General features: G+C 50.4%; 1 protein-coding gene across 4 annotated transcripts in view; it reads left to right on the top strand.

The window, feature by feature from the left end:
- LOC147097597 (cAMP-dependent protein kinase catalytic subunit alpha-like) overlaps positions 1-16,896 on the top strand; it is a 263,178-nt gene that overhangs the window by 197,908 nt on the left and 48,374 nt on the right. For all 4 annotated transcript variants that reach the window (XM_085971564.1, XM_085971563.1, XM_085971565.1 and 1 more), the window contains one exon: positions 13,319-13,447. In XM_085971564.1, the coding sequence (XP_085827690.1) occupies positions 13,319-13,447 (129 nt within the window). The remainder of the gene's footprint in view (positions 1-13,318; positions 13,448-16,896) is intronic.

The following is a 16,896-nucleotide window of genomic DNA, read 5'->3' as shown; positions in this document are numbered from 1 at the left end:
GTTTGAGCAGTGCCAGGTACAAGGGCCAGTGAAGGCTTCTTTGAGCACCCCTGGATCTGGACAGTCTTCTGAAGAACCTTCAGGAAAATGAAGTGTGAGGGACAGGAACAGCAACAACTTTCCTTTAATGTAAAACGTTCCTCAGGTGCTTCACAGAGGAGCAAGAACAAATGAGCGACGAGCCAGAGGAGGAAATATTCGGAGGGGATGACCAAAAACTTGGTTAAAGCAATGGGTTTTAAGGAGAGTTGAAGAAGAAGAGGGAGGTGGAGAAGCAGAGAGGTTTAGGGAGAGAATTCAAGAACATGGAGCCTATACTGTTGAAGGTATGACCGCCAATGGTGAACGAAGGGACTGCGGATGCACAAGAGGCCAGAGTCGGAGGAACAGAGATTTCAGGGAGGTGGGGGTGTAGGGCCAGACAAGATAAGAGACATAGGGAGGGAGGAGGCCAAGAATAGATTGAAACAAAGGCGTGAGAAGTTTAAGTTTAGGATGTTGGTAAACTGGGTCAGCAAGGACACGGGTACTTGGTGCGGGTCGGACACCAGCACACGAGTTTTGGATGAGTTGAAGTTTACGGAGGGTGGAGGATGGAAGGCCAAGTTATCGTTGAAATAATTGAGTCTGGAGGTGACACACACATGGATTGGGGTTTCAACAACAGATGGGTTGAGACGGGCGATGTTCCAGAGGTGGAAGTGTGATGGAGAGAATATGGGGTTGTAAACTCCGCTCAGGGTCGAATAGAGCACTCCAATTGCGAACAGCCTGGTTCAGCCTGAGCCATTGGCCGGACGGAGGATGGAATTGGTGCTGAGTGCGCGGAGTTTGTGGGGGGAAATGTGGGTATGGGAAGTGACTGATCTGTTGGCAGAGTCCAAGGGGGTAGTAGTGGGTGAGGTACGCGAGATGGGAAGGAGGTTGCTGCGGTTAGAGTCCAGTGGACATGCTGGTCAGGCAAATTGGCGAGAAAGGTGGATGGGGCACTTGAGGTCGGTGCTTATAAGGAGGAAGCAACGAGTGCGCGATGGGCCCTTCGGAGAGGCACAGAGGGTAGCTGTGGGCTCATTTCAAGAGGAAAGTCAAGTCTGGGACAGCGGCAGGAGAGTAGGAAGGCAGAGGAGTAGAGAAAGATTGGGGTAGGGACCTAAAGAACAGATGGTGGGTGGAGAAAGCGCAGGAGATCCAGCAGCTAGCCGACAACCACGACGTGCGTGGATTCTTTAGCGCAGTCAAGACCATCTACAACCCAAGCACCCAAGACCCTACCCCACTGCGGGCCAAGAACGGAGAGGTACTCATCAAGGACAGAGAGGCAGTCAGTGCCCGCTGGAAGGAGCACTTCGAAGATCTTCTTAACCACGACTCTGTCTTCGACACGAGTGTCCTCAACTCCATCCCACAGCATGCTACCCGCCACCATCTCAGCACAACCCCAGCCCGGCATGAGGTTGAAAAGGCCATCCGACAACTGAAGAACAACAAGTCCTCAGGAGCAGATGGAATCCCCGCCGAGGCACTAAAGCATGGCGGAGAAGCACTACTGGTGCGAATTCATGAACTAATTTCTCTTATCTGGAAGGAGGAGAGCATGCCAGGGGATCTCAGAGACGCTGTAATTGTGACCATCTTTAAGAAAGGTGACAAGTCCGATTGCGGTAATTACAGAGGAGTTTCCCTGCTGTCTGCCACAGGGAAAGTCATTGCAAGAATCCTCCTCAATCGCCTTCTCCCAGTGGCCGAAGAACTCCTCCCAGAGTCGCAATGCGATTCTGCCCACTAAGGGGCACAATGGACATGATCTTCACCGCACGTCAATTACAAGAGAAATGCAGGGAACAGCACCAACCGCTGTACATGGCCGCCTTTGATCTCGCAAAGGCCTTCGATACTGTCAACCATGAGGGATTATGGAGTGTCCTCCTCAAATTCGGCTGCCCTCAAAAGTTTGTCACTATCCCCCGCCTGCTTCAGAACGACATGCAAGCCGTGATCCTGACCAACGGTTCCACCACAGACCCAATTCACGTACGAACCAGGGTCAAGCAAGGCTGTGTCATCGCACCAACGCTCTTCTCGATCTTCCTTGCTGCAATGCTCCATCTCACCCTCAGTAAGCTCCCCACTGGAGTGGAGCTAATTTACAGAACAAACGGGAAACTGTTCAACCTCCGTCACCTCCAGTCCAGATCCAAGGTCGTCCCATCCTCTGTCGTCGAATTACAGTATGCACATGATGCTTGCGTCTGTGCTCACTCAGAGGTCGAACTCCAAACCATCGTCAACACCTTCACCGAAGCTTACGAGAGCATGGGCCTTACACTAAACATCCGTAAGACAGAGATCCTCTACCAACCTGCCCCCATCGCACAGTACTGCCCCCCGATTATCAAAATCCACAACAAGGCCTTGGACAACGTGGACCACTTTCCATACCTCGGGAGCCTACTGTCAACAAGGGCAGACGTCGACGACGAAGTCCAACACCGCCTTCAGTGTGCCAGTGCAGCCTTCGGTCGCCTGAGGAAGAGAGTGTTTGAAGACCAGGCCCTCAAACCTGGCACTAAGCTCATGGTCTACAGAGCAGCAGTGATACCCGCCCTGCTGTATGCCTCAGAGACATGGACCATGTACAGCAGGCACCTCAAAGCACTGGAGAGGTACCACCAATGCTGCCTCCGCAAAATCCTGCAAATCCATTGGCAGGATAGGCGCACCAACATCAGTGTTCTTGCTCAGGCCAACATCCCCAGCATCGAAGCATTGACCACGCTCAATCAGCTCCGATGGACGGGGCACGTCGTCCGCATGCCCGATACGAGACTTCCAAAACAAGCGCTCTACTTGGAGCTCCGGCACGGCAAGAGAGCCCCAGGTGGGCAGAGGAAACACTTCAAGGACACCCTCAAAGCCTCCTTGAAAAAGTGCAACATCCCCCACCGACACCTGGGAATCCCGGGCCCAAGACCGCACAAAGTGGAGGAGAAGCATCCGGGAAGGCGCCGAACACCTCGAGTCTCTTCGCTGGGAGCAAGCAGAAGCCAAGCGCAGGCAGCGCAAGGAGCGCACGTCAACCCAAGCACCCCACCCACCCGCCCCTTCAACCACCGTCTGCCCCACCTGTGACCGAGACTGCAGGTCCCGCATTGGACTCATCAGTCACCTGAGAACTCATTTTTAATGTGGAAGCAAGTGATCCTCGGTTCAGAGGGACTGCCTAAGAAGAAGAGAAGTGGGTGAGGTACGCAAGATGGGAAGGAGGTTGCTGCGGTTAGCGTCCAGTGGACATGCTGGTCAGGCAGATTGGCGAGAAAGGTGGATGGGGCAGTCGAGGTTGGCGCTTATAAGGAGGAAGCAACGGGTGCGCGATGGGCCCTTCGGAGAGGCGCAGAGGGTAGCTGTGGGCTCATTTCAAGAGGAAAGTCAAGTCTGGGACAGCGGCAGGAGAGTAGGAAGGCAGAGGAGTAGTGAAAGATTGGGGTAGGGATTTGGTGAGGGAGGAGGCAAGGTGGCCAAGAGGGGAAGAATGAACGGTGGCATGGCTTTCATATCTCCCCTGTTGGGTACTTTGAGCGGAGGAGATAGGAGAGAAGTTCCTGAGGGGCCAAGAGAGAAAGCAAAGGGTGATCACAGTAATGGGCTTGGATCTGGAGTGGCAGCCAAATGTGCAACCTTAGTGCCTGACCTACGTGGCAATGCTTTGTATGCTCCTGTTAGGCGTTGGCCCGCCTTCCCAATTCGGGGGAATCTCAGGGAATTCCAGCGCAATGTAGAGAGACCTGGTGCACGCCCCTTTGTACCAGGGAACTGAGTATTTCCTCGGGCACATTGGAGAGGAATTTGGTACAGTGCCAGCTATTTTTCCCTGATCTCTTTAAATTAAACTAAACATTTTGTGGAAGAAGGGTAAATGATAAACTGGAAATGAAGACTCAATGGATTGATGCGCAGCAGCACCTGCTGGTACACCAGGAGAACTACACCATTCGGCTAACGGGAAGAAACGGAATTAAATGAGGATGTAAAGTAGTAGAAAATAAACTAAGACTTGAATCAAAAGAAAAGGAACTGAAAAGGTAAAACTAGTAAAGGACAGGAGACAGCTTTTGCTCTTGCAGCACATGATATCATTGAACCTTCTGACTGTGACTGCCTTTACTGACTAGCCATCTGCTAAATAGTCAGTGCAGTTACAGTCGCAGCTCACAGGAATTGCCAGGCAATATAAGACCAAGGGTAACAGAGACAACCAAACAAAGCCTCGCATCATTTGCATAGATTTAGGCTGAGGCACGAATATTAACTGTAGATAACTTTTGTGGACAGCCACCAACCTAAAATTAGACAAAAACTCTCTTTCTGTCATTGTGCCCACCAGAAAGTGCTGTGACCCAGGAATAGTGTGACAGCTTGGCTCAGTTAATAGCACTGCTGTCTGAGTCAGGAGGTGATGGGTTCAGAACTCCTCTAGAATTTTAGCACAAAATCTAGGCTAACATGGCACTGCAGTACTGCATTGTTAGAGGTCTTCCAAATAATCCAAAGCCTTGCCTGCCTGTTCAAATGAACGTAAACAATCTTCAGTTGTACAAGGTATTGGTGAGACCGCACCTGGAATACTGCGTACAGTTTTGGTGTCCATACTTAAGAAAGGACATACTTGCTCTCGAGCCAGTACAAAGAAGGTTCACTCGGTTAATCCCGGGGATGAGGGGATGGACATATGAGGAGAGGTTGAGTAGATTGGGACTCTACTCATTGGAGTTCAGAAGAATGAGAGGCGATCTTATTGAAACATATAAGATTGCGAAGGGGCTTGATCGGGTGGATGCGGGGAAGATGTTCCCGATGATGGGTGAAACTAGAACTAGGGGGCATAGTCTTAGAATAAGGGGCTCCTCTTTCAAAACTGAGATGAGGAGGAACTACTTCACTCAGAGGGTGGTAGGTCCATGGAATATGCTGCCCCAAAAAGCTGTAGAAGCTACATCATTACATAAATTTAAAACAGAAATAGACAGTTTCCTAGAAGTAAAGGGAATTAAGGGTTACGGGGAGCGGGCAGGAATTTGGACATGAGTCTAGGTTCGGATCGGTCATGGCCCTGTGGGTAGTGGAGCGGGCCCAGGGGCCGTGTAGCCTGATCCTGCTCCTATTTTGTGTGTCTAATTCTGTTAGATTCAGGAGATGGTTCTGTGATAGTGGATTGGCGGTTAGGATCAGATCAGCCATGATCTTATTGAATGGCGGCGCAGGCTCGAGGGGCCGATTGGCCTACTCCTGCTCCTATTTCTTATGTTCTTAATCCCATAGCACTAGGCAAAGCAGAGTAGGGAATTCTCCCAGTGTCCTGGCCAACATTCTTCCATCAGCCAACCTCACCAAAATGATTAACTGGTCATTCACTCAATCATTGACTGTCTGTGGAACGTTGCTATGTGACAACTGACTGTCACAGTGGCCTATATAACAGTGACTGAACTTCAGTTCAGTTTATCGGCTATGAAGCATTTTAGAACAACTTACAGTTGTGATAGGGCGCTGTATAAATGCAAGCTCTTTCTGTCTGGGAGTGTAACTTACAAACCTAAAGTACATATGTGCCTTGTATTTCACAAATTCACAAGTTGGAGTATTTTATGGTTGTCCAGCTCTTTGGCCTAGAAATTCGGTTGGTTGCGGCAGCAATTAGCGCCTAAAGAGCCCGAGATTTGGGGCGTTACCCAATTTTCGGATGTGCGCAGTGATCCTAGCGCATCCTGCCATATTGAGTAGCCTGTTAGCGCCGGTGCTAAGTCTTTGCGCCCGCTTGCGGGCGCAGCCAGATAATGACGTCATTTCATTGTGCAACGCCGTTTTGGCGCCCCGTACCGGAAATTCAGTGACGCCCCCCCTCCGTTCCGCCTGCGCTATTAGTGACAGTTGGATGGAACGTTACCAGGTCCTTCTCGGACTCGGGGGGCGCTCTTTAAAGGGGACAGCACTAGTATAAAACCGGCAGCCATTTGGCCTGGCCATACTGCTCGCTGCTGGAGAGAGTTGCAGACCTTCAGTTACACAGACTTGTTCTTATTGAGCCAGAGGAGCCTTGGGACCTTCAGCCCTGTCCAGAACAGTTGGATCCAGAAAGCTGACTGTGTCTTACTCGTCGGCCAGAATAATGGGAGCTGCTTTGGAGGGGAACGTCATCCTGGCTGAACATAGAAACATAGAAGAAACATAGAAGATAGGAGCAGGAGTAGGCCATTCGGCCCTTCGAGCCTGCTCCATCATTCAATGAGATCATGGCTGATCATCCAAATTCAGTACCCTGTCCCTGCCTTCTCCCCATATCCCTTGATCCCTTTAGCCTCAAGAAATATATCCAACTCTTTCTTGAATATATTTAATGAACTGGCCTCCACCGCCCTCTGTGGCAGAGAATTCCACAGGTTCACCACTCTCTGGGTGAAGAAATTCCTCCTCATTTCAGTCCTAAATGGCTTACCCCTTATCCTTAGACTATGACCCCTGGTTCTGGACTCCCCGGCCATCAGAAACATCCTTTCTGCATCTAGTCTGTCCAGACCTGACAGAATTTTATAGGTTTCGATGAGATCCCCTCTCAATCTTCTAAATTCCAGTGAGTATAAGCCCAATTGACACAATCTCTCCTCGTACGTCATTCCTGCCAGCCCAGGTATCAGCCTGGTGAATCTTCGCTGCACTCCCTCCATGGCAAGAACGTCCTTCCTCAGGTAAGGTGACCAAAACTGCACACAATACTCAAGGTGCAGTCTCACCAAGGCCCTGTACAACTGCAGCAAGACATCCTTGTTCTTGTACTCGAACCCTCTTGCTACGAAGGCCAACATACCATTTGCCTTCTTAACCGCCTGCTGCACCTGCATGCTTACCTTCAGCGACTGGTGCACAAGAACACCTAGGTCTCTTTGCACTTCCCCTTCTCCCAATCTATTGCCATTCAAATAATAACCTGCCTTCTTGTTTTTGCCACCAAAGTGGATAACCTCACATTTATCCACATTATAGTGCATTTGCCATGTTTCTGCCCAATCACCCAACCTGTCCAAATCGTACTGGAGTTTCATGACATCCTCCTCACAGCATACCCTCCCACCCAGCTTTGTGTCGTCTGCAAATTTGGAGATATTACATCCAATTCCCTCGTCCAGATCATTAATATATATTGTGAACAGCTGGGGTCCTAGGACCGATCCTTGCGGTACCCCACTAGTCACTGCCTGCCACTCGGAAAACGACCCGTTTATTCCAACTCTTTGCTTTCTGTCCGCCAACCAGTTCTCTATCCAAGTCAATACCTTGCCCCCAATCCCATGTGCCTTAATTTTGCACGCTAACCTCTTATGCGGGACCTTATCGAAAGCCTTCTGAAAGTCCAAATACATCACATCCATTGGTTCTCCCTTATCTATTTTACCAGTTACATCCTCAAAAAATTCCAGTAGATTAGTCAAGCATGATTTACCTTTTGTAAATCCATGTTGACTTTGTCCGATCCTGTCACTGCTTTCCAAGTGCTCTGCTATTACATCTTTTATAATGGACTCTAGCATTTTCCCCACTACCGATGTCGGTCTATAATTCCCCACTTTTTCTCTGCCACCTTTTTTGAATAGTGGGGTAAGATTAGCTACCCTCCAATCCATGGGTACTGTTCCAGAGTCTATTGAGTTCTGGAAGATGACCAGCAATGCATCTACTATTTCTAGGGCCACTTCCTTAAGTACCCTGGGATGTAGATTATCAGGCCCAGGGGATTTATCGGCCTTCAGTCCCATCAATTTTCCTAACACCATTTCCCTACAAATACTGATATCTTTCAGTTCCACCCTTTCATCAGACCCAATGTTCCGCGGTATTTCTGGGAGGTTATTTATGTCCTCCTTTGTGAAGACAGAACCAAAATATGTATTTAGTTGGTCTGCCATTTCTTTGCTCCCCATTATAAATTCCCCCGATTCTGACCTACGCCTGACTTCACCAATCTTTTCCTCTTTACATATCTATAAAAGCTTTTACAGTCAGTTTTTATGTTCCCTGCAAGCTTACTCTCATATTCTATTTTCCCTTTCTTAATTAATCCCTTTGTCCTCCTTTGTTGAATTCTAAACTGCTCCCAATCCTCAGGATTATTGCTTTTTCTGGCCAATTTGTATGTCCTCTCCTTGGATCTTATGCTATCCCTAATTTCCCTTGTTAGCCACGGTTGAGTCACCTTTTTTGTTTTATTTTTGTGCCAAACTGGGATGAACAACTTCTGTAGTTGTTTGTTTGCCATTGCCTATCCACCGTCAACCCTTTGAGTGCCATTCCCCAATCAATCCGACCCAACTCGCTCCTCAGACCATCGTAGTTTCCTTTATTTAAATTGAGGACCCTAGTTTCTGAGTCAACTACTTCATTCTCCATCGTAATGAAGAATTCGATCATATTATGATCGCTCCGACCCAAGGGGCCTCGTACAACAAGATTGCTAATTAATCCTTTCTCGTTACATAATACCCAGTCTAAGATGGCCTGATCTCTGGTTGGTTCCTCGACATATTGGTCCAGGAAACCATCCCGTAAACACTCCAGGAATTCCTCCTCCACAGTATTGTTATTAATTTGGTTAGCCCAATCTATATGTAGGTTAAAGTCACTCATGATGACTGCTGTGCCCTTATTGCACGCTTCTTTAATTTCCCTTTTAATGCCATCCCCAACCTCCGCCTTACTGTTTGGAGGTCTATATACCACTCCCAGTAATGTTTTTTTCCCCTTAGTATTTCTCAATTCTACCCATACAGATTCCACCTCATCAGAGCTAATATCCTTCATTACAATTGTGTTAATCCCTTCTTTAACCAGTAATGCTACCCCTCCTCCCTTTCCTTTTTGCCTATCTTTCTTGAATATCGAATACCCCTGGATGTTGAGTTCCCAGTCTTGGCCGTCCTTGAGCCACGTTTCCGTAATCCCAACCAAATCATATTCGTTTACCTCTATTTGTGCAGCCAATTCATCCACCTTATTACAAATGCTCCTCGCATTAAGACACAAAGCCTTCAGGCTTGTTTTTTTAACGCTCTTAGACCTATTAGAATTATTATTTACTGTGGCCACGTTTGATTTAAACCGTTGATTTCTCTGACTGCCACTTTTGTTTTTCTCCTTCCTATCTTTTGCTTTTATCCTTGTTTTCCTTTCCTCTGTCTCCCTGCTCAGGTTCCCAACCCCCTTCCATTTTAGTTTAAACCCTCCCCCACAGCACTAGCAAACACTCCCCCTAGGACATCGGTTCCAACCCTGCCCAACTGGCAAGGGCACAGAGACGGAGGGAGAGAGGGCCGGGATTGGCCAGAAGGAGGAGGGTCAATGGACGTCGCCAAAACCGACCATACGCTGCCAGGGTTTTCAGGCAGCAGGTCTCCTACCTTACCATGTCGGAGGAGCAGTGTCTGCAAAGGCTCAGATTCGGTAAGGGTGTTGTGACTGAGCTGTGCCACCTGCTTGCTGGGGATCTGCAGCCACGGATACGGTGCAGGACCTCTCTGTCGGTGGCCGTGAAAGTCACTGTTGTGCTCAACTTTTACGCCAGCGGATCGTTTCAGGCAGCAGCTGGGCACATATCAAATATCTCTCAATTTGCGGTGCATTGCTGCATCCGGCAAGTGACAGCTGCCCTCTACAAAAGGAGGCGCGAATTAATCACCTTCCCTGTGACCCTGGAGAAGCAGGGGGAGTGCGCGCAGGGCTTCGCGGCTATTGCGGACTTCCCCATGGTGCAGGGGGCCATTGATTGCACACACGTGGCTTTGCGGGTGCCATTACAGAATCCGGAGGAGTTCCGTAACCGAAAGGGGTTCCACTCCCTTAATGTGCAGCTGGTCTGTGATCAGCGGCAGATGATCATGGCGGTGAACGCACAATTCCCTGGCAGCAGCCATGACGCGTTCATCCTGCGGCAGACCTCAGTGGCTGACCTTTTTGAGGCCCCGGCTCACCCACGAGGCTGGCTTCTGGGCGACAAGGGCTATCCTCTCTGCCCATGGCTCATGACCCCGCTCCGTTTGCCCAGCACCCCAGCAGAAGAGCATTACAACAACAGCCATCAGGCCACCAGGAACATTGTGGAGCACACAATTGGTGTGCTGAAGCAGCGTTTCCGTTGTCTAGACCATTCGGGGGGCGCCCTACAGTACTCGCCGGAGCATGTGGCACGCATCGTTGTTATCTGCTGCATGCTCCACAACCTGGCCATTCGACGCACCCAGCCAATGCCAGCCGACCCTCGAGGTCCAGCAGAGCAGGCGGACGAGGAGGAGGAGGAGGAGCATGCGGGCGAGGAGGAGGAGGAAGATGGGAGGGCTTCAGAAACTGGAAAGGCCGTTCGTCAGAGGCTCATAAGGACTCGATTCTAGGCCCCTCAGACGGAATGGTGGCTGTGATTCGAACAGCGCCCTCCGGTTCGCTGTAAGCCTATGAAGGCCTCGATGATTGTAAATAGTGTACAGCTCGATTGTAAATAAAAAGTTTTCTTTATTTTCAAACAAGTGCTTCCTTCCAGCATGACAACGTAATGGTAACAGAAATCATAACTAACAAACTAACAGATAACTGTCTGGCAACCCGGCAAAACGAACCAAACCATAACAAACAAACACAGCAGGTGTGGACGGCCTTAAATCCGGAAAAAGAGACGTCTTAGCACCTCCCTCTACTGGTGACCCCTTGATGGAGACCGACTCCTCTTACGAGGTCGGCCCCTTCCCTCCCTGAAGCTCCTCCGTAATTGGACCCCAGTGGCTGCGTCAAGGCTGGGGGACGCCTGCTGAGTGTCTGGAAGCGCTGAAGCCCCTGAGGGACGGCCTGGACGACCTCTGGGCTTGGAGGTCCCGCAAGCAGGCTGCTCCAACTGGGCATGTCTGCTAGCAGTCTGCCGCGCAGGTGGTGGCAGCTGCTCTGCTGACGTGCCAGCGGTGGCATCAGGACTGCTCACATGCAGAGAGAGGACACCTGCACCGTGGTCGGCCGAAACACTAGCACTCTGACGGGGCCGCACAGGATCATACGCCACAATCGACTGCTCCACAGATTCATGGCCTGCTGTGGTGCTGCAAGGGCCTGGGGTGATCCTGCCTGATGCAGCTAGGGTGGCAGCAGAGAGTGTTCGCGTGGCCTCAATTTGCGTGTGGACGAGGCCAGTAAGTGACTGCGTGGCAGCAGTGAGGACCTGCGTGGCAGATGCCAGTGATTGGGAAAAGCCATGGACAGTCCTTTCCACTGCTTCGGACAAGGCCTGGACAGACCTTTCCACTGCCTCGGACAAGCCCTGGACAGACCTTTCCACTGCCTCGGACAAGCCCTGGACAGACCTTTCCACTGCCTCGGACAAGCCCTGGACAGACCTTTCCACTGCCTCGGACAAACCCTGGACAGACCTTTCCACTGCCTCGGACAAGCCCTGGACAGACCTTTCCATTGCTGGGCCGAAGCCCTGGACAGACCTTTCCATTGCTGGGCCGAAGCCCTGGACAGTCCTTTCCATTGCTGCTCCAAAGTCCAGCACACTCTTTGCCAGTGTGTCGATCGACTCAGGCATCCTCCCCACTGCAGCCATCAGCTCAGTGTGCCTGAGCCGGGCCTGGGCGCTCATCTCGGCAAGGCTACGCACCTCCTCTGCACTCTGTGCAGCAGTCATGGTGGCCTGCCTCGCCCTCCGGGGAGACGGCCCCCGAGCGTCCCTACCCCCCGCACGTTGCTGCAGGCCGCTGGTTCCTGCAACTGGCTCCTCATCAGAGCCCCCCCCCGCCCCTCCCCTCAAGGGAACTACTATCCCCAGTCTCCAGATGCGGTGGCTCCTCTGAGGCTGGCACGGATGGTCCGGCTTCCTCCTGGTCGTCGCCTCCGGAGGCACTGGCACTGGCAGCTTGAGGGGCCGGCTCCCGAGCTGGTGATGCAGCATCTGAAAGCAGGGCGGTTGAAGAGTGGCTTTAGCAAAAGGACAGTTTGGCAGCAAGGGATGCAACAGTGCGGCAATACTATGACATGGCTCCACATTGAGAAAGCATGCTGGCGGGGGAAACAACTGGAAGGTGACAGCTGTAATAGTAGAGAACCTTACCATTGCTGTGGACAATGGGGTCAGCAGCTGCAGTGGTGACAGGACCACTCAGACGTCCTCCCACAATCTGGTGGACTCTCTCCTCGAGATCCGTCAGAGGCTCCAGTTGAGGACGGCCTCCTCCAGTGCGAAGCTGCTCCTTGCAGTTTCTCGCCAGCTTGGCCTGCAGGGCAAAGGACGGGAAGTGATGTTACATGATGCCCTGAATGATGATCTCATGCCCCCCATGGTGGAACAGCCCTTACATAATGCCCTGAGTCAAATGTGCATGTGTGTGACCAGAAAGGGCCATGGGTGCTTGCTGACAGATGGCCAGTGGGGCATAGCACACCCTGTAGCCATAAAGTCAGGTGCTAATGGAGGGATGCATAAGTTTACATTAACTCCACTCACCCTCACGACCCGAGTGAGGTCGTTGAATTTCTTCCTGCACTGCACAGGGCTCCTGGTCGCCATGCTGCTGGAGTTGACCCTCTGAGAAACATCCCTCCAAGCTCATCGGTAGTCCTTATGATTAGGCCTCCTGCCATTGTTGGGGTAGAGGACATCTCGCCGGCGCTCCACTGCGGCCACCAATTCCTCCAGAGACTCATTGGTGAAGCGCTCTGCTCTCTGCCTCACCCTCTCCATATGCTCCAAGTTTTTTGCGCCAGAGAAGGGCCTGCGCCGATTTGCAGGCCTACAAGGCGCAGACTGTGGATGCTGGAGCTGCCTGACCCACCCCTTTAAGAGCTGGCCGGCGCCTGGAAGTCTCGTGGTCATGGGTAATTGAGAGCACCTGCGCTGCGGCTGGGCGCCCCGATATTGGGTTGCGCCGGCATGTTAGCGCCTTGGGTGCCCCATGTAATGCCTGAACTCGCGCCTCAATCACCTTTGGGGCGCTGCAACCCAATATCGCACGAGGTGTCGAGAAGTTGCGTCTGGCTATAAAATATGCGCTCCGCCAATTCTAACGCCCCAAGCGGGGCTATACCCAATTTCTAGGCCTTTATGTTTTAACTGTTTTAATGTGTTTCAGGTCCGGTAACATTATCAGCATTGCTTCTGAGTCACAAACTCCCCAAACAGCAGGTCCCATTGTACAGGAGATGATATGTAGGACAGACGTGGGAGGCTGAAATGTAACTCGCATACTTGAGCGTTAGACGTCGAAGTGAACACTGACTGACTTTCCTTCTCTTGCAGAATACCGCGTCTCTGGATGACTTTGAGAGAACAAAAACGCTGGGTACAGGGTCCTTTGGCAGAGTGATGTTGGTGAAACACAAAATTACAAAGGAGCATTATGCGATGAAGATACTGGACAAACAGAAGGTGAACGGACTGAGTTTACTCTGTTTCACGCACTTAGATCTAAGAGAATCGGAGCATCACAGCTAGAGCCTCGCAGCTCAATGGGGCAAGCACCTTTGGGAGGTTTCAAGTTGGATGGTCACTATGTTCACCTAGCCCCCACTAATTATACAAACCTAAATATTTCTGCTCGGATGTGAGTATTCATATCCAGAATTCCACAAATAAGCCTTGGAGACTACACTGAATCATTAATCTTTCGTAAATGTCAGGGGTTATCAAGGAATAGAGTTCATGGGCAGTCAGAACTGCAGACTATCCACACAAACACAGGACAATAATCTAATCTCAATGTTCAGGTGGTTAAAGGTCAGATGAATCCTAAGATTAGACAATTCACAAATATCTATTGTTGTACGAGTACAATCTGAGTTCCTTGATTAGAGATTCTCATCTAGCTCATTACTGACTGTCCAGTATCATCTTGTGATGTCTGTGTATTAACCAGGACTATTACACTGCAGAAGATTTAGGAGTCAAAGACCATGATAGTCTTACAGGTCTCCAAGGCTGCATATTATCCTTTCATCGGTCTGGCTTGGTTGGTAAAGGTGTAAAAGTCATCCCCACTACAGGAAACTTTGTGCTATCCTGCACCGACGGGACCGAGCTGTTGCCGTCCCATCAAAACTGCCAGACAAACCAGCGTTAATGTTGAAACATACGGAGATTTTGAGCTCCGTATCTGGCAACAAACCCTGTTGCTTAGCAACAGCTTCTAAACAGTTGGCCCGTACCTTGCAAGCGTCTCTGTAGCTTAGCAACAGCTTCAGCGAGACCTTGCAGAGACTGACTGGTGGAAAAAAAAGCAACGAAAAGAAAAAAAACCTAACGAAACGGCTCCTGATTTTTGCCGGTGGCTCGAGCATTCCGGACAGTTAACCTCCGGATAAACCAAAGTTTCCTATATTAAGGTGGATAAATGAGGAGACTTCTGAGAAGTAGCAGATCATTTTGAGCTTGATTAATGCGCTAGAAGGATTCCCCTCCCACGCCGCCCGGAGTCATGACTCTGCGTCTATCCTCACGTTGTCTTCCTCTCTGCCTCAAACTCCCCTTGTTATCATGGCCACTTATGCAGCAGTGCCTGAGGATACTGTGTGGAGTACCCTGACCACCTTTGTGTGAATGTAGGGAACAGGGCATTGCATTTCCTTGTCTTGCTGTAAAACAAATCACCAGTGGTAACTGAAGGCAGGCATAGGGACCGGATCGTAAGAGGGACAAACAAATAGCCTAGGGTCAGAGCGAGGAGGGCAGCAGCAGAATAGTCAGGCAGGTGAGAGGATCTGTAAGACAAAATGGGGGATCTCTGAAGAAGGATGTTGAGGTCCCAGGGAGAGTGATAGACGAGGGATGGAGATGCAAGGAAAGATATTGAGCTAGACTAAGTAGGATCAGCTAGCTGTTCTCTTGGGGTTTTATGTGAACAACTTGCAACACCTGCTGTGGGCTTTTTATGGGTTTTGAGTGTTTTGCATTCAAAAGTTGTTTCGCTAATGACTGTATCTACTTCCTCTTGTACAAAGTATGAAAGGGAGGGATCCAGATTTGAGCCACATGGCAGCAATCCCATACATGTCTCGTTCAAACTGGGCATACAGCGGCCGGAACATTTGCCACAAGCAAGATGGGAATGTGGTCATTTATTGAACCCCGCGGAAGGTGTGGTGTAAGTGTTGCAGGGGCAGTGAATGTAGTGACTGATTCGCTGCCCAGGAAAAGGAAAATATTCATTCGCAATCTCGCTGTGCGAGCCATTGGCATTGTTGTAATTACACTCCATTTTATATTAAGGGCCTTAGTCTGATTGAGTATAGCCAGCTAGTTTGTGAAATTGCCCCATTCCGCACTGCATGTTTATCCACAAATGGAATGGAGAGAAAAGCAAAACCACAAGGACCCCACAGCCTTCTCATCATCTCTCCCAGCCTAGAGCTCTACCGTAACAAATCATAACACACTCCGAAAATGTATCCATGACCCACGCCAGGAGCACACTGCGTACACACACGCACACCCAGTGTATCCATGACCCACACCAGGAGCACACTGCGTACACACACACGCACCCAGTGTATCCAAGACCCACACCAGGAGCACACTGCGTACACACACACGCACCCAGTGTATCCAAGACCCACACCAGGAGCACACTGCGTACACACACACACACCCAGTGTATCCATGACCCACACCAGGAGCACACTGCGTACACACACACGCACCCAGTGTATCCAAGACCCACACCAGGAGCACACTGCGTACACACACACACACCCAGTGTATCCAAGACCCACACCAGGAGCACACTGCGTACACACACACACCCAGTGTATCCATGACCCACACCAGGAGCACACTGTGTACACACACGCACACACACAATGTATCCATGACCCACACCAGGAGCACACTGCGTACACACACAATCTATCCATGCCCCAACCTGGAAACACACTGTGTACACACACAATGTGTGTAGGTGACTAGGTGTGTGGATGAGGGTAGTGCAGTGGATGTGGTATACATGGATTTTAGTAAGGCTTTCGATAAAGTCCCGCACAGGAGACTGGTCAAGAAGGTAAGAGCCCATGGGATCCAGGGTGCCTTGGCACATTGGATCCAAAACTGGCTTAGTGGCAGAAGGCAGAGGGTGATGGTCGAAGGTTGTTTTTGTGACTGGAAGCCTGTGTCCAGTGGGGTACAGCAGGGATCGGTGCTGGGTCCCTTGCTGTTTGTGGTCTACATTAATGATTTGGATGTGAATGTAAAAGGGATGATCAGTAAGTTCGCAGATGACACGAAAATTGGTGGGGTGGTAAATAGCGAGGAGGGAAGCCTCAGTCTGCAGGACGATATAGACGGGTTGGTCAGATGGGCGGAACAGTGGCAAATGGAATTTAACCCTGAAAAGTGTGAGGTGATGCATTTTGGAGGGACTAACAAGGCAAGGGAATACACAATGAATGATAAGACCCTAGGAAAGACAGAGGATCAGAGGGACCTTGGTGTGCATGTACATAGATCCCTGAAGGCAGCAGAACAGGTGGATAAGATGGTTAAAAAGGCATATGGGATACTTGCCTTCATTAGCCGAGGCATAGAATATAAGAGCAGGGAGGTTATGATGGAGCTGTACAAAACGCTGGTTAGGCCACAGCTGGAATACTGTGTGCAGTTCTGGTCGCCACACTATAGGAAGGATGTGATTGCATTGGAGCGGGTGCAGAGGAGATTCACCAGGATGTTACCTGGGCTGGAGCGCTTCAGCTATGAAGAAAGACTGGACAGGCTGGGGTTGTTTTCATTAGAGCAGAGAAGGCTGAGGGGGGACCTGATTGAGGTGTACAAAATTATGAGGGGCATAGATAGGGTAGATAGAAAGGAACTTTTCCCCTTAGTAGAGG

Source organism: Somniosus microcephalus, chromosome 31 (genome assembly GCF_052327205.1).
Source record: "Somniosus microcephalus isolate GS21.2 chromosome 31, FLI_Smic_1.0, whole genome shotgun sequence".
NCBI classification, from domain to species: Eukaryota; Metazoa; Chordata; class Chondrichthyes; order Squaliformes; family Somniosidae; genus Somniosus; species Somniosus microcephalus.
Note: the sequence above shows the minus strand (reverse complement) of the source record. Positions and strands in the feature narration are given on the sequence as shown.